The 25611-nt window shown below is 48.0% G+C and overlaps 1 protein-coding gene across 2 annotated transcripts in view; it reads left to right on the plus strand.

The window, feature by feature from the left end:
- LOC142317166 (serine/threonine-protein kinase PLK2-like) overlaps positions 1 to 21091 on the plus strand; it is a 95866-nt gene extending 74775 nt beyond the window's left edge. Inside the window, exons 14-15 of one of the 2 annotated variants that reach the window (XM_075353228.1) lie at positions 19356 to 19466; positions 19567 to 21091. In XM_075353228.1, coding sequence (XP_075209343.1) covers positions 19356 to 19466; positions 19567 to 19749 — 294 coding nt within the window. In that variant the 3' untranslated portion in view covers positions 19750 to 21091. The remainder of the gene's footprint in view (positions 1 to 19355; positions 19467 to 19566) is intronic. The other variant, XM_075353236.1, reaches the window with a different exon arrangement.
- Positions 21092 to 25611: the final 4520 nt, after the last annotated feature.

Here is a 25611-nt window from a genome sequence, read left to right on the forward strand (position 1 = left end):
CTTAAGCTTTGTGTTTCTAGTGGAAAGCCATACCCAATCACCAACACACAGGTCTGGACCTGGCACATGTCCACAGTCAGCCAAATGCTTATGTTTGGTCCCCATGCTAAGCAAATGTCATTGAACATTACTCCAAGTGGAAGCCAATACAGATCCTTGCTGATCCTCAACTGGTACCCTGGAAGAGTGACCCTTATGTAAAGTACAAAACTGCCTGTTGACCATAAACACAGAAAAATAGCGATATACCGGAGGACTCATGACGATAGTTGTTAATGGTAAACTCAGTCACAGGAAGGATTGCCGACCACTCCTCCTGATTGTCTGAGACAAAGCAGTGTAGATATTGTTCCAGATTCTGATTCATACATTCCGTCTGGTCATTAGATTATGGGTGGAAAGCAGATGAATGAGACAATTTAATGCCCAAGCAAGAGCAAAATGCCTTCCAAAAATTTGCAATGAATTGTGTATTCCTATCAGAGACAATATCATATGGAACCTGACAACCTTTCGTGTTAATACCTGGGTTAACGTTTTGGCATTAGGCAAAGAGGAGAAAGCAACAAAATGGGTCATTTTGGAAAATCTGTCAACCATCACTAAAAATCATCGTATTACCAGCGGAGGAGGGCAGATAAGTGATGAAAGTTATCGAGATATCCATCTAAGGTTTGCTAGGAATGGACAAAAGTAGCAAACACCCAGACGGACAGGAGTGCGATGTCTTTGCTCGTGCACAGATGGTACATGCGGGCACTTAAAAGGCAACATCCCTATGTATCTTAGACCACCAAAAACAACGCAACAGGAGGTCCAGAGTACCCTTCACCCCTGGATGTCCAGCCAGAACTGAATCCAAAACCTTAAGTCAAAGGGTCAAAGGGACGAATCACTTGTTAGCAGGAACCCCAGATGGAGCCTCACCCTGAGCCTCAGAAATCACAGACTCTACCTCAGTACTGAGAGCTGAAACCACTACACCTTTCTGCAGGATGGGTACCGGTTCCTCCTTGGGGTCTCCACCTGGAAAACATCTGGTTAAAGCATTTGCCTTTGTGTTTTTAAACCGGCGTCGGTAAGTGACGATAAAGTTAAATGTATTGACAAACAAGGACCACCGAGCTTGTCTCAGAGAAAGACACTTGGCTGACTCGAGATACAATAAGTTGATATGGTCGGTGATGACAACAACTGGGTGGACAGCCCTCTCCAGTAAGTGCAGCCATTCTTCAAATGCCAGCTTGATGGCAAGTAGCTCCCTTTTCTCAATATCGTAGCTACGCTTGGCTAGCGACAGCTTCCTAGAAAAGAAGGCACCACAAGGACGGAGTTTACAGGTGAAGATCCCTGAGACAATATAGCCCCAACCCCTATCTCAGACACGTCTACCTCCACAGTAAAAAGAAGAGACACATCGAGCTGTATAACTACTGGAGCTGACGCAAAGCATTTATTGACAATCAAATGCGCACAAAGCACTGTCAGACCAGTCAGAGAAGTCCGCCCCATTTTTTGGTAATTTCAGTCAGGGGTCTTGCAATGGCCGAAAAATTCCTAATGAACTTCATAGAATAATTCGCAAAGCCCAAGAATCGCTACAGCGCCTTCATGTTCTCAGGACGGTCCCAATTTAACACAGGCTGCACTTTAGAGGGATTCATCCTGAAAGCAGTCGCGGAAATTATGTAACCCAAAAAATGTAGCTACTGAACTGCAAATACACACTTTTCAAGCTTTGCATAAAGCGGAGTAATGCAGCCTGTGCTTAACGCGCTCCATGTGAGACCTTAGGTCATTGGAGTAAATAAGGAGATAGTCCATGAAAATAACAAATTTACTTAAAAGATGAGAGACCAGCTCATTTACAAAATGTTGGAACACAGCAGGTGTGACGCCCTGGACTAGTCAGGTCGTCCCAGGTAGTCACACACAACACCACACCCCCTTGACGATTAGGTGACATCAGTCAAACTAAAAACCTTGTCACCACCCTCCAGGTTTGATGTCCACACCAGGGGGGCGGAGCCAGGCAGTTGGCTCCGCCCACCGAGAAGTATACAGGCCTGGAGGCGGAAAAACACACGGAAGAAGTTCAAGTCTGGAGTAGAGTAGTCTAGAGGAGGTGGAGAGCAGTCAAGTTCACGAGCAGTCCTGTGTCCAGACCTGCCAAGAGACTACCAGGTGGCTGGGTCGAAGCCCAGTCACAATTGGCAAGGAGGCAGACGGTGGTGGCCGCCTGCAGGAGCTGGGATTATAGCCGATGGAACCGTAGGGACCGGGGTCGGGCGGTGGCCCGGCGGTACCGAACCAGGGAACCGATTAGAAACCGGAGCACCAGGAGGGGTACTCAGACCCAGTACAAAGCCCTGAACCGACAGGGCCGAGTCAAATAAACTGATTGCGGACTGGACTTTAGGACCTATCCCACACAAGTCCCGTTAGAAGACAACAGCCCAACCATACAGGGTAACGCCACCGCCAAGACATACAGACCCAAAGGGCTAGCGTCTGCGGGCAAACAGGCTCCTACTGCATATACAAGTCGGGGAGCGGACTACCGGTATCTAGGCATAGGAGTCAAACATTTACACACAGAGGTGCAGGAGAAAGGCGGAAACCACCAACCTATTCTGGGAGAAGCTGCAGCCGGCTGCGGGCCCCTTTATCACTCCGTTTGGTTTACCAGAGACTCCGGTGTGTTGTGTCAGAGTGAGTACACCAGTGCCATCAGGCACCGCACCGCACCACTTCACCCTGCACCCCGGCCCTCGCCAACTGGGCCCCGGGACCAACATCCCCTACCCACGGAGGGGTCAACACCTAGCTGCGCCATTACACCACTCCCGAGAGCCCCCATACCTTCACCGCAGCGGTGGTGTCTACAATCACCACAACCCATGGGTGGCGTCACGAACTTACAATCCAAACCAAACCACCGCGGCTCCGGCCGTGGAACCCCTCACCCAATTCCCCGCGTGTAGCGACAACTCCCTTGCAGAGCGACGTGACCCCCGGGTCCGTGAGAGGCTCGAGCCACTACTCGCAGTACGAGCACGGATCCGAGCGGCTCGGCGGTCGCATCCGAGCCCGCGGGGCGGTACACATGCACGTTGGTTAAACCAAACGGCATCACCAGGTTTTCATAATGACTCTCCAGAGTATCGAACGCTATCTTAAACTCATCCCCCTCTCTGCAATGGAGATTCAGCTCTGCAGCAAATATTCCATGATAAATACCAAAATCTGACCACAAGGGGAAATAAATGGTGACCCGCCCAAAATTAAGCAGAACATACAAATAAAGGCCACATAATAATAACAAAAATCTTTATTCATCAATTGCAAATAAAACTTTTAAAAATGAGACATACATAGAAAACTATTCAGCGGATTAACCCCACTGCCATGATAGGAATAATATATAGAAATCTTATGTGCTTGTGAAGTCCACTGAGGGTAGTGATTTTTCACATTCAAAATATATGGCAAAGTGAAAAGAAACACCTGATTGTCAGGTACAGTAAAAAAATGGTACATAAACAGCTGAAAAGATGCACATTAAATGATATGGAGAGTGTAAACCAAAGTAACAAAAAGAAATGTCAGTGCACTAAAGGGTACTTTACACGCTGCGATATCGGTATCGATATCTCTAGCGAGCGTACCCGCCCACGTCGGTTGTGCGTGACAGGCAAATCGCTGCCCGTGGCGCATAACATCGCTAACACCCGTGACATGGACTTACCTTCCCTGCGATGTCGCTGTTGCCGGCGAACCGCCTCCTTTCTAAGGGGGCGGTTCGTGCGGCGTCACAGCGACGTCACACTGCAGCCGTCCAATAGCAGAGGAGGGACGGAGATGAGTGGCTGGAACATTCCGCCCACCTCCTTCCTTCCTCATTGCCGGTGGACAGAGGTAAGGAGATGTTCGTCGCTCCTGCGGTGTCACACATAGCGATGCCGCAGGAACAAGGAACAACATCGCTACTGACCAGACGATTTTTCATAAATAAACGACCTCTCTCAAACGATTTTTGCCTCTTTTGCGATCGTTTAAGGTCGCTCCAGCCTGTCACACGCTGCGATGTCGCTAACGACGCTGGATGTGCGTCACAAACACTGTGACCCCGACGATATATCGTTAGCGATGTCGCAGCGTGTAAATGGCCCTTTAGAGTCAAGTGACAACAATGATCTCCAACCTACAAATTAACAGGTGTGAAAGACCTAATCGTCAGGCACAATGCGAAATAGCAAGTGAATATCTGCCAAAAAATTGAACATAAGGCCTCCTTCACACATCCGTGTCGCCAGTACGTGTGACGTTTGTTTTCACACGTACCAGAGACGCAGACTCACATAGACCCATTAACATCAATGGCCTTGGTTACACATCCGTGTTTTACAGGGACCCTGTGTCTTTGTGGAGTACATGCATGTACGTGTGTGCCACACGTCGACATCCATTTTCTGCCAGCAGCATGGCTGTCACACGGACCACACACTGATGTGATCTGTGTGACATCATTGTGACATGTCCCTGAGAAAACACAGGTCACATAGAAATAAAGATCTTTTATACTTACCAGTCTTCTGCATTGCTGTCTCTGCCTCTGCTCTTACTTCCAGGCCTGCTCATTATGCTCCTGCATATTCACTGCACTCACCGCGGACCCGGAAGTAACAGCAGCGCCACGGACAGGTAAGTTTACCAGCTCATGCTGTCCGTGTGCTATCCGGATGTCACACGGATAGCACAGTTACAGCACACACATACACACCTTCACCACAGACTTTCATACACATGTGTTTAATGCACGGATGTACTGTATGAAAGAAACATAAGGTAGTAAAAAAGATGTAGGGCAGGATGAAAAAAAAATCCAGACAAACATAAGTAATCATCAGCTGGCCCAGTGACTATCTGGATACATTGCATTCCAGAAGCAGCGTCTTTCCTCTTGCGGAGGCGCTAGTGCTCATAATCAGGATTGTGGGAGCAGCGTATTTTCACTGTGTACTCCCACTGTAACACTAGCACCTCTGCAAGGATGAATGAACATGCAGCGGCTCAGGAAGTCATGCCACAGGTCAGTTTACGCTGCGTAGAAAAGAAGCACAGTGGATATGGGATTTCTATAAATCCCATCCACTGCGCTTGTACTGTACAACACTTGTAAAAGGATAAGGCACAGCCAATATGGTGGAGGTATATCGAGGTGCACTTGTTGGTTTCCAAACCATAAGTCAATCAAATAGGTACAAGGCACTCTCAAGGGTTAATTTTCATATAATTTATTCCAAAATAGTCTTAAACATGTGACGTTTCAGCCACTAGGTGGCTTTCATCAGACAACTGGTATCATAAACTGGCCAAAATTGGAGTGTCAAGGCAACGGTGTCCACCACAACATAGCGGTGGACACCGTTGCCTTGACACTCCAATTTTGGCCAGTTTATGATACCAGTTGTCTGATGAAAGCCACCTAGTGGCTGAAACGTCACATGTTTAAGACTATTTTGGAATAAATTATATGAAAATTAACCCTTGAGAGTGCCTTGTACCTATTTGATGTACTGTACAACACAGCATCCTGGATGCAGTGAAAATACGCTGCTTACAAAATACTGCTAATCCAGATGGTGTGAATGTACCCTAAAATAGCTATAAATTAATACCTGGCATGAAATAGATAGGCAGTGGGGAAGGGGGCAGAAATGCTGCAAGAGAATAGTGAGTAGGCCCCTCAATACACATTTTGCATTTAGACTGTTCAAAAGAGGGTGATTTAGGGTAGAAGCACTGACCTGTTATTGAAAATGTCCACTAATGAGGTAGTGAAGCGGTTAGATAGGGGTGCTTGCGCCAACAGCACAGAACCCGAAAGTCGAGGTGCGGCGTGTGACGCCACATCCGCCTGCCCACACTAGATGCGTCAAGGTTTGAGCCAGGAGAAGCGAGTTGCCAAGGTAACCCGGGGCGTATTGGACAGTGTGAGCACACGCCACTGTGAGAGGCGCACAAAGTACATTGGTAGGACAACTGGGAGTGGACACAATAAGGGTATATCACTTTATGATTAATATGGAATCACTTAGCCATAGTGACCAAGGGCCCGGTAAACAACAAGTGAATTCTATTTTACAGACTGTGAACGTGTTACCTAGCAGTACCAATGAATGTTAATCCTGGTCTTCATCTGTGGGATTCTTCTTGGCCAATTCTTATAGATATATTTGTGTTTAACCTATTTGATGTTTGGGTCGAGTTTTGTTGTATTTATAGTGTCTGCCATAGTGACCATGGGCAAGACAAAGTAATTCCATATTAATCTTCCTAGCAACGTGCCTTGTGAGCTTTACACAGCGGCGAGCGCTTGCGCTGTCCAACACGCCCTGGTTGCCTTGGCAACTTGCTTCTCCTCACTCACACATTGATCTGTCTGGTGTGGGCACGCAGATGTGACGTCAGACGCTGCACCTCAAACTATGGGTTCTGTGCGGTCTACCTAATCGCTTCACTGCCTCATTAGTGGACATTTTCAATAAGTGGTCAGTGCTTCTAACCTAAATTACCGCCTTTTGAAGAGGCTAAAGACAAAAGGCTTGTTAGGGTGCTTCCTCACTATTCTCTTGCTTCATTTTTGCCGCCTTCCCCACTGCTTAGCTATTTCATACCAGGTATTCATTTATAGACATTTCTCTTATGCCTGTTTACTGCCAGCTTGCATGTTCCGTAGTTAGCCACTGGGTCAGCTTGTGATTACTTATGTCTGTCTGAATAGTCTCTTTTTGTCATCCTGGTCTATATTTTTTTTTCTTGCTACCGTCCTACGTCATGCACCGGCACACTACAATACTTTGATCTGCCCCACCCAGGGCAGATCAAAGTGCGCCTGCGCAGGACCTCAATGCCGGCCTATGTGAATGATGTAGTACGCGTCATGCACCCAGGCTTCAGAAGAAGGAGGACAAAGATGGCCGAAAGAGGAGGCGCCACACCCGGACAACTGAGACACCCATCTGACCATTCTGGACCGAACAGACCGTTTATAATATTCACCTAAAGTGTTTTTTATGTTATACCCAGCGGCCTGGGATCTTATATACAGCATGTTAGAATGCGGTATATAAGAGCCCACTGGTGGTGGCTGCAGCTTAAAGTCACCAAATCTGGTGACAGATTCCCTTTAACTCTTTCTGCTGTCTGTCATAGAGATTCCTAGTGAAGTCACAAATTATTTACCTGTAACAATTCCCCTTTTACTGGCCACATACTTTTTTCCTCCCCTTCAATGTATGTTTGGATAATGTGTATTTCTGATGATGGATCATCACCACGTTACACACAGGAGAACTTCATGAGGTGTTGGTATCGGGAGGTATTGATGATGACCGGGAGAATTTCCAAATCGGGATACCAAAGGTGTCAACTATTTTTCTGGGAGACTTCTAGAGGAGAGTTGGAAAATATTTGATGGACACAGTGTCCAGATGTTGGTCATTCACCCCCTGAATCAGTGCCAAATAAGAACCACTACTCTAGAGGACATGACATGTCTGTGCATTACATTTAACCTGTTTCAGTCACCCAGTGAATTTGTTTTCTATTAGCCTTAATCTGTTTGATGCAGGCTAGACTGGTTTGTAGAGTTAAAAACATCTTCCACAGGAGAATTATTATGCTGGAACAGAAAATGGCCTACCCTAAACTGTTCCCAAAAACTTTGAAGCAAACAATTGTCTAAAATGCCAGAATCCAGTCAGTCAGACAAGTAATATTCTTCTGGCATAGAGAAGTGTGATTCTCTATGCCAAGAACAAGGAATGACTTTCCATTGCTCCAGAATCCACTGGTGGTGTGCTTTACACCACTCCATCTAACGCTTGGCATTGTGCTTGGTGATGTAAAGCTTGCATCCAGCTTCTCGGCCATTAATCCCATGCCATGAAGCTCCTGGCACCCAGGTTTGTGATTGTGTTAATGCTAGTTGAGGTTGCAGTTATTGAGCCAGCAGAGCACTGGCAACTTTATGCACTAAGTGCTTCAGCGCCCGGTGACCCCACTCTGTAAAGGCTTTCACCTTTCAGACTGCTGTCATGACCACCACCAACCTCCTAACTTATTAATCCCTCCCTTATTTCCAATCGACGCAAAAAAGGCACACACACCACACGATCTCTTTAGTGGACGGGGTCGGCCACAGCTTTATTTATTATATTTCCTTTCACTTCTCTTTATAAAAACGTCTCCTTTAAAACTTCAACTTCTCAGAATACTTGAAACGATTGTTTCACCATCTTTTTAACTCCAACACGGTGTGGCCCTCCGGACTCCCAGAGGCCAAGTTCACACTCGGTCTCATTAACATTGATTGAATTTACCGCCAGCTGTGACTTGAGCATCAACTCTGTAATAAGAAAGACCATATCACCATCTTTTTAACTCCGACACGGTGTGGCCCTCCGGACTCCCAGAGGCCAAGTTCGCACTCGGTCTCATTAACATTGATTGAATTTAAGACCATATCATACACCAGAAAGGAAAATACCATTTAAGGGAGGGACGCTTGTCAGCCGATGCTGGAAAAGAGGCCGATCCCCCTTGCTTCAAGCCTCATAAACACCAGGAAGGTACCATCAGGAAAAGTAAGGGTGGGGGAATCCAGCCAGGTCCCATATACCATATAAGGGGAGGGGAAGACACAGCCACTGGCCTGTATAAGCACTGTGGGAAAAGCCTGAGCCAGGCACCCCCACTAAATGAAATGGGTATTGAACTGTTCTTAATTAACCACACAATTCCTGTCCCAGTCTTAAGGGAGGTAAAAGGAAGGTGTAAGCCCAAGCCTGACGCCCTGCAGACAGCAGTCAGTGACCACTTCCTTATGCAGTTTGTAGTCCTCCATTAATGCTAGAGATGAGCGATCTTGATCGGTGAAGATTGGAAAATTTTAATATCATACAATCCTTTCCGGGATGGATTTGTGATCGGAAATTCAAACATTTGTCCGAAAAGTCGTAACTGTTAGTTTTGGATCGGTACATGTTCGAGGCTTAATATTTTAATATTACTTTGGCTACTGTAGTTGTGCTGTATGATGAATGGGGGGACGTGTTAGATGAGAGGATGCGGGAGAGGTCAGAGGAGCGGCAGATTTTTTTTTTTCTTAACTTTTTGTGTGGATGTTCCCTGCAGCCAGTCAGGGTGAAGAAAACATCCACAAGATTCAGATACAATGGCTTGTATCATTGACTGCCTAAAATGTCCCTCTGCACATAAAATGCGGACCTGTGGCATTGGCACCATTTTCTGATTGATAAAGCTTAGGTGCTGCTGTTAGACAGCTTAGCTAGGGGTTTAATCACAGGTGGTTGAGATAGATAGGAGAGTGATATTGTAGCATAGGGAAATGTACTGTAGGGAACGTAGTTATCTGTGCCACAAAACAGCATTTCATCATCTAGTGCTAGCTAATTGTGTGCACTGCTGCTCACGCTCCAAAGTGCTAGTTGTGCTTTGAAATACTGGACAATTAGTACTCCTACTAGAAAGTGCTAGTTGTGCCACCCTAATTGCACTTGTTTCCGCCCACCACACAAATCACTAACCGGCAAACTGACTGTGGTGAGCCACACATGGGCGAGTCTGCAAAGCTGTTCACACATTCTATCCCATGGGCATCAGAGGTCTGCTCCAAAGAGTCCCAGACTCAAGAGGAGGAAAACATCTGCACTGATGACAAAAATGTTTGTGAGTTGAATCCGAGGTCTGACGAAGTAGGGTCTGAGCAGAATCCAGAGCCTCCTCACCAAATGTTAAGCCCCAGGGGTGGAGGCAGTAGTGTAGCTACCGGAGGGGGGGGGGGGGGGAGAAGGTGCGTGCACAGCTCGCCAACATAGTTAACCTCTGCAGCAGTGCTGAGGAGACACGATCTCCCTTCACTACTGCTGATGACAGCGCAGGATGTCAGAATCCCAGCGTGGTGACGTCATCACAGAGCGCCAGGACTCTGATGTCTTGTGCGCATGATGTCCTGCCTGCGCTGCACCGCTGAAGACCTGCTGGAGTGTATGATTTTTTTTATTTTTTTTTTAAGTGCAGAACGGGGACATATATACTATATATATACCAAGGCTGGGTGCCCATATATACCAGCATGGGGTCCAGGCTGGGAACCCATATATACCAGCTGCAGGCCCATATATACCAGCACAGGGAAGGCTGGAGGCCCATATAAACCAGGATGGAACCCAGGCTGGGGGCTCATATATATCAGCATGAGGGCCCATATATACCAGCATGGGGCTCAGGGTGGGGGCCCATATATACCAGCATGGGGACACATATATACTAGCATGGGTCCAAGGCTCGGGGTCCATATACATCAGAATGGGGCCCATTTTGGGGGTCCATATACACCAGACTGTTGGTCCATATTCACCAGGCTGGGGGCCCATATACACCAGGATGGGAACATACTATATATACCAGGATGGGGGACATTACTACATAATGAAGTGGGTGCAGTTAGTGTGTCGGCTACTGTGGTGGCCATTATACAGTGTGTGGACCATTGTTTTGGGGGAGCTGTAGGCCCATCATACTGTGTATAGGGAGCTATGGGTACATCATACTGTGTATAGGGGAGGTGGAGAGGTATCATACTGTGTATAGGGGAGGTGTAGAGGCATCATACTGTAGCTATGGGAAAATCATACTGTGTATAGGGGCTTCATACCGTGTATAGACGAGCTGTACATAGGGGGACATTATTAACTGTTAAGTGGTCACTTAAGAACCATTATTATTATTATAGGGGCACTCAGGATATTGTGGCCATCACAGGCACACTGGGGCATTATTACTTTCTAGGAGAAAAATGTGGGCACTTTTCTAGGGCACTTATACAGGGCATTAATATTTTCTAGAGGCAATTCTACCATCTAAAGCGCACAAAGGAGGCATTTTACCATGTAAAGGGCACACTGGTGGCATTAGTATGTGGGGGGCATAGTGGTGGCATTACTATGTGGGGCAGTAAGAGGAGCAAAGTTTTTGTGCCACACAGCAGGTGCAGTAATAGGGACACATAGATGAGCAGCGGCTTAGTATTGGGGTGACGGCAGGACGAGGAGGTTTATGCAGGTTGGGAATAGATGAGGACGGAGCTAGAAATATGAGAAGTCAGCTGTCTTTCTTGTAATTTCTGTAGACAAGTTGTGGCTGGAAGAAGTTGTCATGTCTGTCTGGGCCAGTGTCATCTGCTGAGGTTACACTATACCCACGATTAGTCTGTTCCACTGGTTAGGGGCCCACTCTGATGTTTCGCTCCCTCCCCAAGCTGAACCCTTAGCTACACCACTTGGTGGAGGTGATGAAGATGAGACGCAAGTAACTGAGGCGCACGCATACTGTACTGTAGTGTCAGGGCAGGAACAGGATGGTGACTGTCAGGGTTATGAGTGGGATGGCAGAGAGGATGACTATGAGGTTGGAGATTCCACTTGGTGTGAACCCAAAGGCACGCAGCTGAGTCGCTCAGCAGACGAGGAGGAGGAAGAAGACAAAAAGATTACTATGGTGATTCTCGCACAATCACATACTGATGCAAACACGACAAGCACTGCATCCTCAGCTACAACTCTGGCTGTGGCCAGCAGCTGTCGTGGGTCGGAATTTTGCAGGAAGCATTGCCTAGCCTGGGCCTTTTTTGATCCTGCAAATGATGACCCAACTTTCATTATTTGCCAACTTTGTAAACAGCGACTCAGTAGAAGCAAAAATTCCAAGAATTTGAATTTGCGCTAAAACACAGCCTAGTGAGCATCACTAACCAACAGCCATCCCGCCAAACGTATATGCTGCTTCCTCCTACGTCACCGTCGAAAGTGTTCTGAAACAGGTCTCCAGCTGCAGAACCTCCACTTGTTTACATGCTATAGTCGGGGTGAGTGAGAGACCATCAGCTCTTACGGAAGTGGACAAGCCTGGTGCTTTTGACCCATCCGAGACACCGAGCACACCAAGTTTCTCAATCCACCATAACATCTACGCCTATGTACCGCCCCGCGCTCGGCTGCAGCCGAGCCGCTCGGATCCGGGCTCATTGGTGGGTGGCTCGAGCACCTCCGGACCGGGGGTCACTTCGCTCTGAAAGGGGGCTGGCGATACTTAGGGGGTAGGTAGGTAGGTGTACGGCCGGAGCCGTGTTTGAGTTCATGACGCCACCCACCGGACGTGGTGAAGGTGTAGACACCACCGCTGCAGTTACGGGCAGCAAGATGTTAACCCCTCCGTGGGCAGGGATGATGGCTCGGGGCCCGTTGGGGAGAGTAGCCGGGCGGTGCAGGGCAGCGTGCTGCTGGATGGCACTGTTGTACTCACAGTTACTGACACACACACGTCTATGGTAAACAAAGTTGATGGTGCTCGGTGCCCACAGCCGGCTGCGTCTGGTCCCCCACCCGGTTTGGTGGTTTTTGCCTTTCTCCTACACCGTGTTGTAAATGTATTGACTGCCTATGCTTCAGCAACGGGAGTCCGCTCCCCGGCTTGGTGTATGTCGGAGGAGTCCGTTTGCCCACAGACGCTGGCCCGTGCGATCTCTCTGCCTGTGCGATGGCTTTCTATCCCCCTCGGTGGGCTGTTGTCTTCAGTCGGGACTTGTGTGGGAAAGGACCTGTAGTCCAGACCGCAATCAGTAGATTTGACTCTGCCCAGTGGCTTCTGGACCTCGTTCAGGGTCTGAGTACCCCCCTTGTGCTCCGGTTTCCGAGTCGGTTCCCCGGATCGGTACCGGCGGGCCACTACCTTGTCCCGGTCCACCACGGTTCCACCGAGCCGTCTTCCCGGCTCCTGCAGGCTAGGCCACCGTCTGCCTCTTAGCCAAGGTGTGCGGGCTACGACCCTCACACCTGTCAGTCTCGCTGCAGACCGGTGACCACAGGCCTGCTGCACTTGAACTCCAACTTGAACTACCCTCACTGACTGACTACTCAGACTTCAACTACTCTCTTTTCCTGCCTCAGGCCCTCTGAACTCCTCGGTGGGCGTGGTCAACCGTCTGGCCCCGCCCCTGGTGTGTCCATCAAGCTCTGCGGGAGGTGACTAGGTTTTTAATGTGGTTGGCTGCTGTTACCTTATTGGGGGAAGGTGTTGTGCGGGGGACTATCTGTGACTACCTGGCTAGTCCAGGGCGTCGCACCTACACCTCCCTCCCAGTCCACCAGTTTGTCGTGTACACCCTACTCTAGCCTCTTTCTGCACAGCAGCCAGCTCTCGGTCTCACAGCTGTTGTCATATAAAAGATAATTTCCTCCAACACATGCCAAAGCTAAGAGGTTGAACTTCACCATATCTAAACTCTTGGCCACAGAAATACTGCCTTTCCACCTGGTGGATACAGACTGATTCCGAAACCTGATGGCTGTGGCCGTCCCCCAGTACCAGTTCCTTAGTCGATATTACTTTTGTAATAAAGCTGTGCCTGTGCCACCAGCATGTCCAGACAACATCACCCGTTCCTTGAAAAACTCTGTGTTTCGCAGGGTGCATTTCCCCACTGATACCTGGATGAGCAAGCATGGCCAGGGGGGTGGTAAATCTCGCTCACTGGGTGACTCTGGTGGCTGTGGGAGAAGGCGGTCAAGGGGCTGCTTCACAAGTCTTGGAATCTCCAAGGCTTGCACAACAAACCTCTCTATATACCACTTCCTCCACCTCCTCTAGGGCCTCCACCTGTGCCCTCAACCTCTCTTAGTGCGAACCTGGTGGTGGACTTAAGGCCCAGTCACACTAAACAACTTACCAGCGATCCCAACAACGATACAACCTGATAGGGATCGCTGGTAAGTTGCTAGGAGGTCGCTGGTGAGATGTCACACTAAGCGACACTCCAGTGATCCCACCAGCAACCTGATCTGGCAGGGATCGCTGGAGCGTCGCTACACGTGGAAGCATGCTGCGCTTGGTAACTAAGGTAAATATCGGGTAACCAACCCGATATTTACCTTGGTTACCAGCGCACACCGCTTAGCGCTGGCTCCCTGCACACCTAGCCACAGTACACATCGGGTTAATTACCCGATGTGTACTCTGCTACGTGTGCAGGCAGCAGGGAGCCGGCTTCTGCGGACGCTGGTAACCACGGTAAACATCGGGTAACCAAGAAGCCCTTCCCTTCAGGGAGCCGGCACTGACAGCTGAGAGCGGCGGACGCTGGTAGCGAAGGTAAATATCGGGTAACCAAGGAAAGGGCTTCTTGGTTACCCGATATTTACATTGGTTACCAGCCTCCGCAGAAGCCGGCTCCCTGCTCACTGCACATTTAGTTGTTGCTCTGTCGCTGTCACACACAATGATGTGTGCTTCACAGCAGGAGAGCAACAACTAAAAAATGGTCCAGGACATTCAGCAACAACCAACGACCTCACAGCAGGGGCCAGGTTGTTGCTGGATGTCACACACAGCAACATCGCTAGCAAGTTGTGCCTCAGCAGCGATGTTGCTAGCGATGTTGCTTAGTGTGACGGTACCTTTACGCCGGGGCAACCTCACACACGTGCCTTGCATGGCTCATGTCTTTAACCTGGTTGTACAGCAATTTCTAGACCACTCTCCCGGCCTGGAAGACCTGCTGCAAAAGGCACGGTCGGTGTGGGGTGTGTGCTCACTTCAATCGTTCACACCCCGCAGCTCATTTACTTGCATTGCTAAAGAGGTTTTTCAGCTTAACGGTTAACCAGTTGATATGTGATGTGCCAACACGGCGGAATTCCACTTTGCACATGTTGCAGCAACTGGAGCAACAGTGACCAGCCATGGTGCAGTATGTCATGAGGCATAGCCCTGGACACCACAGTGCAGTTGTGGGGGAAATCACGTTTGTAGAGTGGGCACAGATGAAGGACCTCTGCACCCTTCTGGAGTTTCAAAATGGCTACTAAGATGGTTAGCGGTGACGATACCATCATCAGATAACTATTCCGGTCATCTCCCTGCTGGAGCAGACTTTGAATAGTCTGTAGGACGAGGTGGTGGTCCCGCAGGAAGAGGAGGAAGCAGAGGAGGATGCAGAAGGGATACCAATATCTGTAAGGTCCAACTCCAGACGGACGTTGCACAGGCGGGTGGCAAGGGAGGCTAGACTACAGCGATCGAAGTGGGCTCATGGTACCAGACAAACTTAGTGGAAGTGTGTACCAGACAAACTTAGTGGAAGTGTAGAAGACCAGAAAGAAATGGAAGAGGATGATAAGAAAGATGTGATTAGCATACAAAAGTCAGGGGATAAAGAAGATATTTATGCTCTCTCTGTTGACCACGGTTGCCGGGAGGGGATGGAGGAAACCAGTTTGAGTGTTAACTCGCCACCAACAAAGCATGGACTTGAACCTCACCGAAACGCCAGGCACATGAGTGATTTTTTTGCTGCTCTATCTGCAACATGATTCGGGAGTTTTCTGGATTAGAAATAGTGCTGACTACTGTGTTGCCAGCCTGTTAGATCCATGGTACAAGAGTACATTTTGCCAGATGCTCCCCCGAGAAAGGGATGTGCACATACTGGAGTATGTACACAAGCTTGTACATGATCTTAAGAGTGCTTTTCCCCCAAGAAAGCAGTGAGGTACCCAGTGTGTATCGCAGTTCTTCACATCAAACCCCAGAATGTACATTCGTCATCGCAAAAACATTAGCAGCAGCAACAGTTTAAGTGGCAGAATCTATTTCTGCAACTTGTGGGCCATATTTTTTACACCAACCTGTGCATCAGCAGAACAGAATCCAACCCTGATACAGTAAACAACTGGAGAAAATGGCGCAGGAGTATCTCCAGCTCAATATTGATATTATGAGGGGCAGGGGAGGACTCTGACAGCTTGGGTACCCTGTGCAAGAAATTTTGCCTGGGCCCTCCCTTGCTTTTATGGCGACAAAGCTGCAGATATAAATGTATTTACATATATATTACATGTACAGCACCATCCCTTACATAGTATATTCTCTTGTTATTTTTGCTATTTATTGCGCACTCTCTTAATTTTATAGTTTTCTCTCTTGTTAGATTTAAAATGACTTGACTGCTGATGGAACATGGCAAGAAAGACATTTTCTAACAGAGAAGCTGATGGACTGGTCTTCTGGTCAGATGCTTCTTCATCAGCAGTCCTTTATATCTAACAAGAGACAGAGAGGGCACTGTGAATAACAAAATAATGAAAATATGCAATGTAAGAGATGGTGCTATATATAACAAGAGAGGACACTATATAATAAAAGACAGCGTCATACATAACTAGCGAAGATGCTATAAGGGACAGTGTTATACATAATAAAAGAGGAAACTATGTAATTAGGGACGGCGATTTACATAGTGAGTACACTTATTAATGGACGGTGCTGTACATAATAAGGCTACATTCCTGCATCCGTGTGCAGTGACAGTGTGCTGCCTGACTTTTTTTCTAGGACAGTTCACAGACCCATGGAATATGTCCACAGCACATGCTCCGAGTCTCGCAGATCTCAATCTCGGATCTGTAATTTTCACAGATATGGGAATGAATGTATGAAACTCTAGGAGTCCGTTTGCCATCCGATAAAAAAAAAAGTCTGGCGACACACGGACATATCACACGAATGTGACAATGGGGCCTAAGGGATTTAACAAGTAACAACATTACTCCAAGTCATACAGAATAAAGATTTTCAGAAAGTTGCTTACCACTGACATCTCATTTGCTTAGTTATTTTCTCTTGTTTCTCCTACATCTGGTTGGACCTTCATGTCGCCATTTTCAAGCCACGACTCGTCTTGTCACTAATCATCGCAGCCCTGAAAATAGCAAGGTCACATACAGTACAGACCAAAAGTTTGGACACACCTCCTCATTCAAAGAGTTCTCTTTATTTTCATTACTCTAAAAATTGTAGATTCACATTGAAGGCATCAAAACTATGAATTAACACATGTGGAATGAAATAATTAACAACAAAGTGTGAAACAACTGAAAATAAGTCTTACATTCTAGGTTCTTCAAAGTAGCCACCTTTTACTTTTATTACTACTTTGCACACTCTTGGCATTCTCTTGATGAGCTTCAAGAGGTAGTCACCGGAAATGGTTTTCCAACAGTCTTGAAGGAGCTCCCAGAGATGTTTAGCACTTGTTGGCCCTTTTGCCTTCACTCTGCGGTCCAGCTCACCCCCAAACCATCTCAATTGGGTTCAGGTCTGGTGACTGTGGAGGCCAGGTCATCTGGCGTAGCACCCCATTACTCTCCTTCTTAGTCAAATAGCCCTTACACAGCCTGGAGGTGTGTTTGGGGTCAATGTCCTGTTGAAAAATAAATGATGGTCCAACTAAACGCAAACCGGATGGAATAGCACACCGCTGCAAGATGCTGTGGTAGCCATGCTGGTTTAGTATGCCTTCAATTTTGAATAAATCCCCAACAGTGTCAGCAACAAAGCACCCCCACACCATCACACCTCCTCCTCCATGCTTTACGGTGGGAACCAGGCATATAGAGTCCATCCGTTCACCTTTTCTACAAAGACACAGTGGTCGGATCCAAAGATCTCAAATTTGGACTCATCAGACCAAAGCACAGATTTCCACTGGTCTAATGTCCATTCCTTGTGTTCTTTAGCCCAAACAAGTCTCTTCTGCTTGTTGTCTGTCCTTAGCAGTGGTTTCCTAGCAGCTATTTTAGCATGAAGGCCTGCTGCATAAAGTCTCCTCTTAATAGTTGTTCTAGAGATGAGAAGGTGTGTCCAAACTTTTGGTCTGTACTGTATATTGTATATATACATTTGCCTCCTTAATAAAAAAAATGCCCCTGACTGCGCCCCTGAATATAAATATGCTCCAGACTATAGACCAGACACAACCAGGGCCATATAATGAATTGTGGGATGGGGAGGACACTAAGGGCTATATAATGAATTGTGAGGATGCCATGAGGGCCATATAATGAATTGTTGGGTGGGAAGGATGCTATGAGGGCTATATAAGGAATTTTAGTGTGGATAGGAGGTTATCAGGGCCATATCATGAATTGTGGGGTGGGGGGAAAGCTATGAGGGCCATATAATGAATTGTGGAGTGGGGGAATGCTATGAGGTTCATATAATAAATTGTGGGGTGGGGGAACGCTATGAGGGACATATAGTGAATTGTAGGGTGGGTAGGAGGTTATCAAGGCCATATCATGAATTGTGGGGTGGGGAAGACACTATGAGGGCCATGTAATGAATTGTGGGGTTCAAGAGGATGCTATCAGAGCTACCTAATGTATTGAGGGGTGCGGCTGTGGCTATGAGGCCATATAATGAACTGTGGAGAGGAAGCTATGAGGGACTTAGCATGCACCCCCACCATCCAAATCTTTTTAAAGGGAACCAGTCAGGTCAAAATGTCCCAATCAGTTTTGTGTAAAGTTATTCACTAAAATCAATGTTTTAAAAAAAGGATTTATAAAGTGCGCTGTTTCTATGCTAATTTGAGCCTTGAGTAGTCGATACCGCCAGCCCCAGCGATCGTTATTGGCAGCGCAATACAAAGCTGTGTGTGTGCATGTCTTTGTACCCCTCAGCATTGGGCTTTTCTGACACGGGGTGAGTGCGTCCTGGCTTCAGAAATTTTCACTGGGCATGGTCTAAAGTCATCCGCACTTCCGGTCATGTACACTATGCCTCTCTGAAGCAGGGACGCATACACCCGGATTCAGAGTAGTGCGCATGACCGGAAGTGCGGACAACTTACAATCATGTCCAGTGAACCTCTCTGAAACCGGGACGCATACACCCGGCATCATAGAAGCTCAATGTTGAGTAATATAAAGCTGTGCTCATGCATGGCTTTGTATCGTGCTGCCAGTGACGTTAGCTGTTGTAAAGCATGTTATCACTCACACAGGCAGACTAGTCAGGGGAACAATCGCAACACCCCTGCGATTAGTCACAGGTCTAATTAGAATCTCGTAAGCAGTCTTTAGAAATACTTTTTCTAAAGATCATTTTATATATGTTACTATATGAAGGGACTGCTAGGGTCCAGAACATAACTTCTTCTAAAGTCCGGCTGAAGACACAGAATTCAAACTTACACTGGTCTGGTCATGTCTAGTGCTAACTATATGACACTATCGCAGCAGCCAAAACTAGAGACTGAGAGAGAGTACCATCTGGTATTATTTATACAGTTCCTGCAAGTGTTTGCGGTCCACTTTGCAGAGAGTGGAAAGCTCAATCAATCATTATGACTAATTGGTGGCTAAATATGTCCCAATTATTAGTCAATGACATAATATGTAATAAACCAGAAACTTTCCTTCCATTTACAGGGTGGAGATCTCCGAGCAGCACCCAGCCGCTCTGTCAGGACCTTGTGTCTCCTGCACTTTGTAAAGACAGACCAGGCTCTGCTAATGTTATTCAGTAATGGGACTTTACAGGTAATTCCATAGATAACTTAAAACCTTTTAATAAAAGTATAATTTTATTTTCTCCATAAAGTAATAGTGATTTCATCGTCTTCCTTATTTACTTTGACAGGTGAATTTTTATCATGATCGTACCAAGGTAATTCTAAGCAAAGGACTGCAGGGCTATCTCCTGAGCTTTATTGACCAAGACAGACAGAGCTGTACCTTGCCTCTATCAGTGCTGCAGAACAGTTGTCCGCCTTTTATAATCCAGCGCTTGGAATATGCTCTCATGATGCTGCAGCACCTGTGATGGCATTATCCAGTCCACTGTACAGCAGTGCGGTATTCAACACATTTTTATGAGGATCTCCATTGCACATTTCAGTTACAATTGTGTGATAACACCTGCTGAACACGTACAGAGAAGACATATTGTAACTTGTGGGTGGACGAGAGTTTAGGTATTAGTGGTGCAGGGGATGTACATGATTCGTCAGTATGAGAAGGTTATGCCAGGCTTGAAAAATAGCAACATGCTAGGTTGTCTGAGTTTGTGAAAAATTCTGGTTGTTTAGAATGTGATAAAGAAGCAGTATAGACCATTGGAGGGAGGTCGTCATCTACATATGAGGACCACATAAAGTACTGCAGTAATGAGGCGGCCAGAGAAAATCTGGAAATGGTTATTAATGAAGGTGCAATGGTGCTAATCGTAGTTGTATTTGGGATACATGCATTCAGTCGTTCATCTCTTGCATTTTCAGGCGCACATAAACTTTGCAGTTCAGAAGCTGTCCCCTGAAAAATGTACATAAACTGTATAAACTGTAAAATGCATTGCCATCCAATGATCTAAGTTCATTCCTTAAGTTCTCTTCAATAAATATTTCTCCACTTCTTTGACCACATTTCCATACTTTTATATCTACATGTGATATGTTTGGTAAATATACAGTATATTCCTTACTAAACTATTCCCATCAAGGATTTGTCACCAAAAAAAAAAATATTCCACTACAATGTGTACATGCAAAGCTATAACAGTCCAACCTGCAAGTACAACTTGCATGAAAACTTTTTTTTTACTACTAAGAGCTCCAGATTGTGGTCTCCACCTGAGTGTGTTTAAGAGTGAACAGTGCCACAAAAAAAGTATACAAGTGTGTAGTCTACCCACTCCAAAAGGAGGTGGACCCTGTCATGGTTGTGTCAGACAGTCCTGTAGTTTCCAGCTGTAGAAGGTTGCAGCGTTTGGCTACACAAGCTGCTCTCTGACTTTCCCCTTTTCACTGCTTGAGGTTTATCCCTTTCTTTTCAGGACTCTGCGGATTTCCTCACCTTTTCAGCTGTTAATGTTCAGCACTCCCCTTTGTGTCTTTAAATACCCTCATTCCCTCTTAAGGTGGCTTTACACACTGCAACATCGCAAACAACATCGCTGTAACGTCACCGGTTTTGTGACGTAATAGCGACCTCCCCAGCGACATTGCAGTGTGTGAAACACATCAGCGACCTGGCCCCTGCTGTGAAGTTGCTGATCACTACAAATCGTTCAGGACCATTCTTTGGTCCTTTGTTTCCCGCTGTGCAGCATGATCGCTAGAAAGTCTGTGTGTAAAGGGGACTTAAATGTGCAGGCAGCAGGAGCTGGCTTCTGCGGACACTGGTAACCACGGTAAACATCGGGTAACCAAGAAGCCCTGTCCTTGGTTACCTGATATTTACCTTTGTTACCAGCCTCCGCTGCTCTCACTGTCAGTGCCGGCTCCTGCTCTGTGCACGTGTAGCAGAGTACACATCGGGTAATTAACCCCATGTGTGCTATAACTAGGAGAGCAGGGAGCCAGCGCTAAGCAGTGTGCGCTGCTCCCTGCTCTCTGCACGTGTAGCTACAGCACACATCAGGTAATTAACCCGATGTGTACTGTAGCTAGGAGAGCAGGGAGCCAGCGCTAAGCAGTGTGCGCGGCTCCTGCTCTGTGCACATGTAGCTGCAGCACACATCGGATAATTAACCCGATGTGTACTGTAGCTAGGAGAGCAGGGAGCAAGCGCTAAGCAGTGTGCGCTGCTCCCTGCTCTCTGCACGTGTAGCTGCGTGCGCTGGTAACCAAGGTAAATATCGGGTTGGTTACCCGATATTTACCTTAGTTACTAAGCGCAGCATCGCTTCAGTACGTCGCTGCTGGCTGGGGGCTGGTCACTGGTTGCTGGTGACAGCTCACCAGCTACCCGTGTAGCGATGCTCCAGCGATCCCTGCCAGGTCAGGTTACTGGTGGGATCGCTGGAGCATCTGACTGTGTGACCTCTCACCAGCAACCTCCTAGGGATCGCTGGTAAGTTGCTATCAGGTTGTATCGTTGTTGGGATCGCTGGTAAGTTGTTTAGTGTAAAGGGGCCTTTAGGGGTACTTCACACACAGCGAGATCGCTACTGAGATCGCTGCTGAGTCACGTTTTTTGTGACCTCATTAGCGATCTTGCTGTGTGTGACACTGAGCAGCGATCTGGCCCCTGCTGTGAGATCGCTGCTCGTTACACACAGCCCTGGTTCGTTTTTTTAATTGTTGCTCTCCCGCTGATACGCACACATCGCTGTGTGTGACAGTGAGAGAGCAACAATCCTGAATGTGCAGGGAGCAGGAGCCGGCATCTGACAGCCTGCGGTAAGCTGTAACTAAGGTAAACATCGGGTAACCAAGGTGGTTACCCGATATTTACCTTCGTTACCAGCCTCCGCAGCTCTCACGCTGCCAGTCCCGGTTCCTGCTCCCTGCACACACAGCTAAGTGGTGTGCGCTGGTAACTAATGTAAACATCGGGTAACTATACCCGATGTTTACCTTAGTTACCAGTGTCCGCAGCTTCCAGACGCCGGCTCCGTGCAAGCGCAGCGTCGCTTGCACGTCGCTGCTGGCTGGGGGCTGGTCACTGGTCGCTGGTGAGATCTGCCTGTTTGACAGCTCACCAGCGACCATGTAGCGATGCAGCAGCGATCCTGACCAGGTCAGATCGCTGGTCGGATCGCTGCTGCATCGCTAAAGTGTGAAGGCACCCTAAGCGCTCATCCCATACGTTCCCTACCTAGGGCCTATTTCAGGGTCAGCCAGGGTCAGGTATCCGGCTCTGTGCATAGGTGCAGAACCTATCTAGGGTGGTGAGGAAAGCCAGGGGCCAACGGTAGGTTTGGTCCAGGGCCACCATCTCCTTCCCTAGATACAGGGTTCCTCTTCCCTCTTGCCGTTCGCTTGGTACTTCCCTGTACCTAGCATGACAGACCCCCAACAAAGACTTTCCTGACCTTTTCGAGTAGGACACGTTGAGAGTCAGGTATTGGTGACCTTCCATTACAAAAAGCATTTCATGCTTCTAGGGGTACTAGGAGTTCAGTCTAAATTGATGTTCACTTGTCCTAGAGAACATACGGGTTTTGTGGGAGGGAGTGGAACCTGATGCCCATACACTTTCCACTGATCAGGAAGTAACCCATAAATAAATTGCACCATGAAAAGTCCTTAAGGAAACTGATAAAATGGGTGACACACAGTGAAACAATCAACATAAATGATAAAAGGTGTAATATTGTCCAGAACTTTATAGCTAAGGAGACATGGTGTGATCATTGTCATAGAGGAAAATGGCTTACAGGTCAGTATAAGGCCGGTTTCAGACGTCCGTGTTTAATCAGGTACCAGTCACATGCATGGTTATGGTCACACGTGTGTCATACGTGTGTCACACGTGTTTCACACGTGTGTCACATGTGTGACATCCGTTTTTGCATACGTGTGACACGTACCGGGTAAAAGACGTGTCTCTGCAATGAAAAGATGTTCTATATTCACCTGTATCCAGCGATGCTGTCTTCGGCTATGCTGCCTCCCGCTTCCAACCCCTGCTCATTATTTTCATTGATTATTCACTGCCCGAGGATTTAAAAGCCGGAGCATCATGAGGACAGCGCCGAACAGCACAGCATCGCCGGGGACAGGTGAGTATACAGCAGTTTGTGCAGTGACATGCTGGGGGCCATTGGCATTCCAAATGAACTCTCATGAATCCCTGGAAGTCACCATCGTGACACTCGCTGTAGCGCAGTTGTCGCAGGGTTGTCATCAGGAGGTCATCAGAGTTCATTGGGAAATCCGATGACCTCCTGGTCGTCCCTGAACACACTGCTGGCAAGATACTCACCTGTCACTAGCGATGTCCCCAGCGATGCTGTCCTTGGCGATGCTGTCCTCGGCGGTGCTGTCTCCAGCGCTGTCACCGCGATGCTCCTGCTCCCAGCTGCTTACTGCGGTGATTAATCAATGAAAATAATGAGTGGGGGTCAGGAGCATGAGGCAGCAGAGCCGGAGACAGCATCGCTGGGGAGAGATAAATATAGAAAATCTTTTTATTTAAAAACCCGTGTTTTCTCCGATCCGTGTCACACTGATGTCACACGGGTCACATCAGTGTGCGGTTCGTGTGACACCCCTGCTGCCGGAGAAGAAACAGGCACATCTCCGTGTGAAATAGCGAGGCCACACGGTCCGTGTGAAAACACGGCCGTGTGAGTACACAATAGGGTAACATGGGTATGTGTGACATCCGTGTTAAAAACGGATGTCACACGTACCTAAAACACGGACGTCTGAAACCAGCCTAATGATAATCACAGCTCCAGCAGCTATAATAGAGCCCAAAAGCATACACAAACTGAAGGCAAACCTAGGGTAGTCACAAGAGGACTTATAGAATAACAGTATGTGTGCTCTTTTTCCCCTGTCAAAAGTGATAACGTGTGCCTCTGATAAATCTAGCAAATCCATAATCTGCTACTGTTGTGGGCGGTGGGGCGCTGCGCTCGTTAACGCTCGGGTCCGGCGCTGCTGCTGCTCGTTGGCTCAAGCGGTGGGCCGGATCCGGGGACTCGAGCGGCGCTCCTCGCCTGTGAGTGAAAAGGGGGTGGTTGGTTTGGGGGATTTAGTCCGTGACGCCACCCACGGGTTGTGGTGAAGATGGGCACCACCGCTGCTAGTGACGGGGATCCGATCCCGGGAGCGATGGTAGGGAGCAGCTGGAATGTTGTTTTCCCCCTCCGTGGGTAGGGCTTGGTGGTCCCGGGGCCCGGTGGTGTGACAGGGAGGCAGGGTAGGTGAGGTGCAGGGTTGTAGGGACAGCGCGGCGCGGTGCTGGATGGCACGGGTGTACTCACTCAGCAAGAGATGCACAAAGTCTCCGGTAAACCAAACGGCTGGATGGACGGGTCCTGCAGCCGGCTACAGTGTCTCTCCCCGGACAGGTGATGGCTGCTGTCTTTCCCTGCACCTTTGTGTACTGTCTTGACTACGATGGGTCCCCAACGGTAGTCCGCTCCCTGTGTATGGATGCCGGAGGAGCCCGTTTGCCCGCAGGCGCTGGCCCTTGGGTCTCTAGCCTTTAGCGGTAGCTGTATACCCTCACGGTGCGGACGGTTGCCTTCTAACGGGTTTTTGGTTGTTAGGAAACCCCTGGGGTTCCTGTCACACTCGGATTTGACTGTTGACGGCGACTCCAAGCCTAGTCGGGGTCCGAAGGCCCTGCCTGTGTGTGCTGGCTTCACTTCGCTCCCCTGTCGGTACCGGTCCTACGGTTCCGCGTTGATCCACCACTTCTGCAGACGTCCACCACCGTCTGCCAACCTTGTTGTCAGTGCCTGGGCCACAAACCCAGACACTCTCCACTTTACTCCTCTCACTTCAACCTCCTGAACTGCACTGGTCCTTTTCCCGCCTCCAGGCCTGTGAACTCCTCGGTGGGTGGGGCCAACCGCTTGGCTCCGCCCCACCTGGTGTGGACATCAGACCCTGGAGGGAGGCAACAAGGGTTTTGTGTTTGGCTAATGTTGCTGTCTAGTGGGGGTGGGTGTGTGTGTGTGTTACCTGTGACGATCTGGCTAGTCCAGGGCGCCACACTACTACAATCAGAATTCATATGGAGCCCTTAAAAAACAATGTTTCTTTCATGGATAACAATGAAGGACAGCCATTTATTGGATCCAGATCAATATTCTTTAAATTACGGGTCAATCCTCAAAGTGGTTGTGAGAATTATGCATAGTCAGCAGGTGCTCTGTAACGAAGGTTTGTACAATAATTGTGTCTGTACATAGCAGCGTATAACGCAATTATTAAAAATAATCCGT

The sequence above is a fragment of the Anomaloglossus baeobatrachus genome, chromosome 1 (assembly GCF_048569485.1).
Source record: "Anomaloglossus baeobatrachus isolate aAnoBae1 chromosome 1, aAnoBae1.hap1, whole genome shotgun sequence".
NCBI lineage: Eukaryota > Metazoa > Chordata > Amphibia > Anura > Aromobatidae > Anomaloglossus > Anomaloglossus baeobatrachus.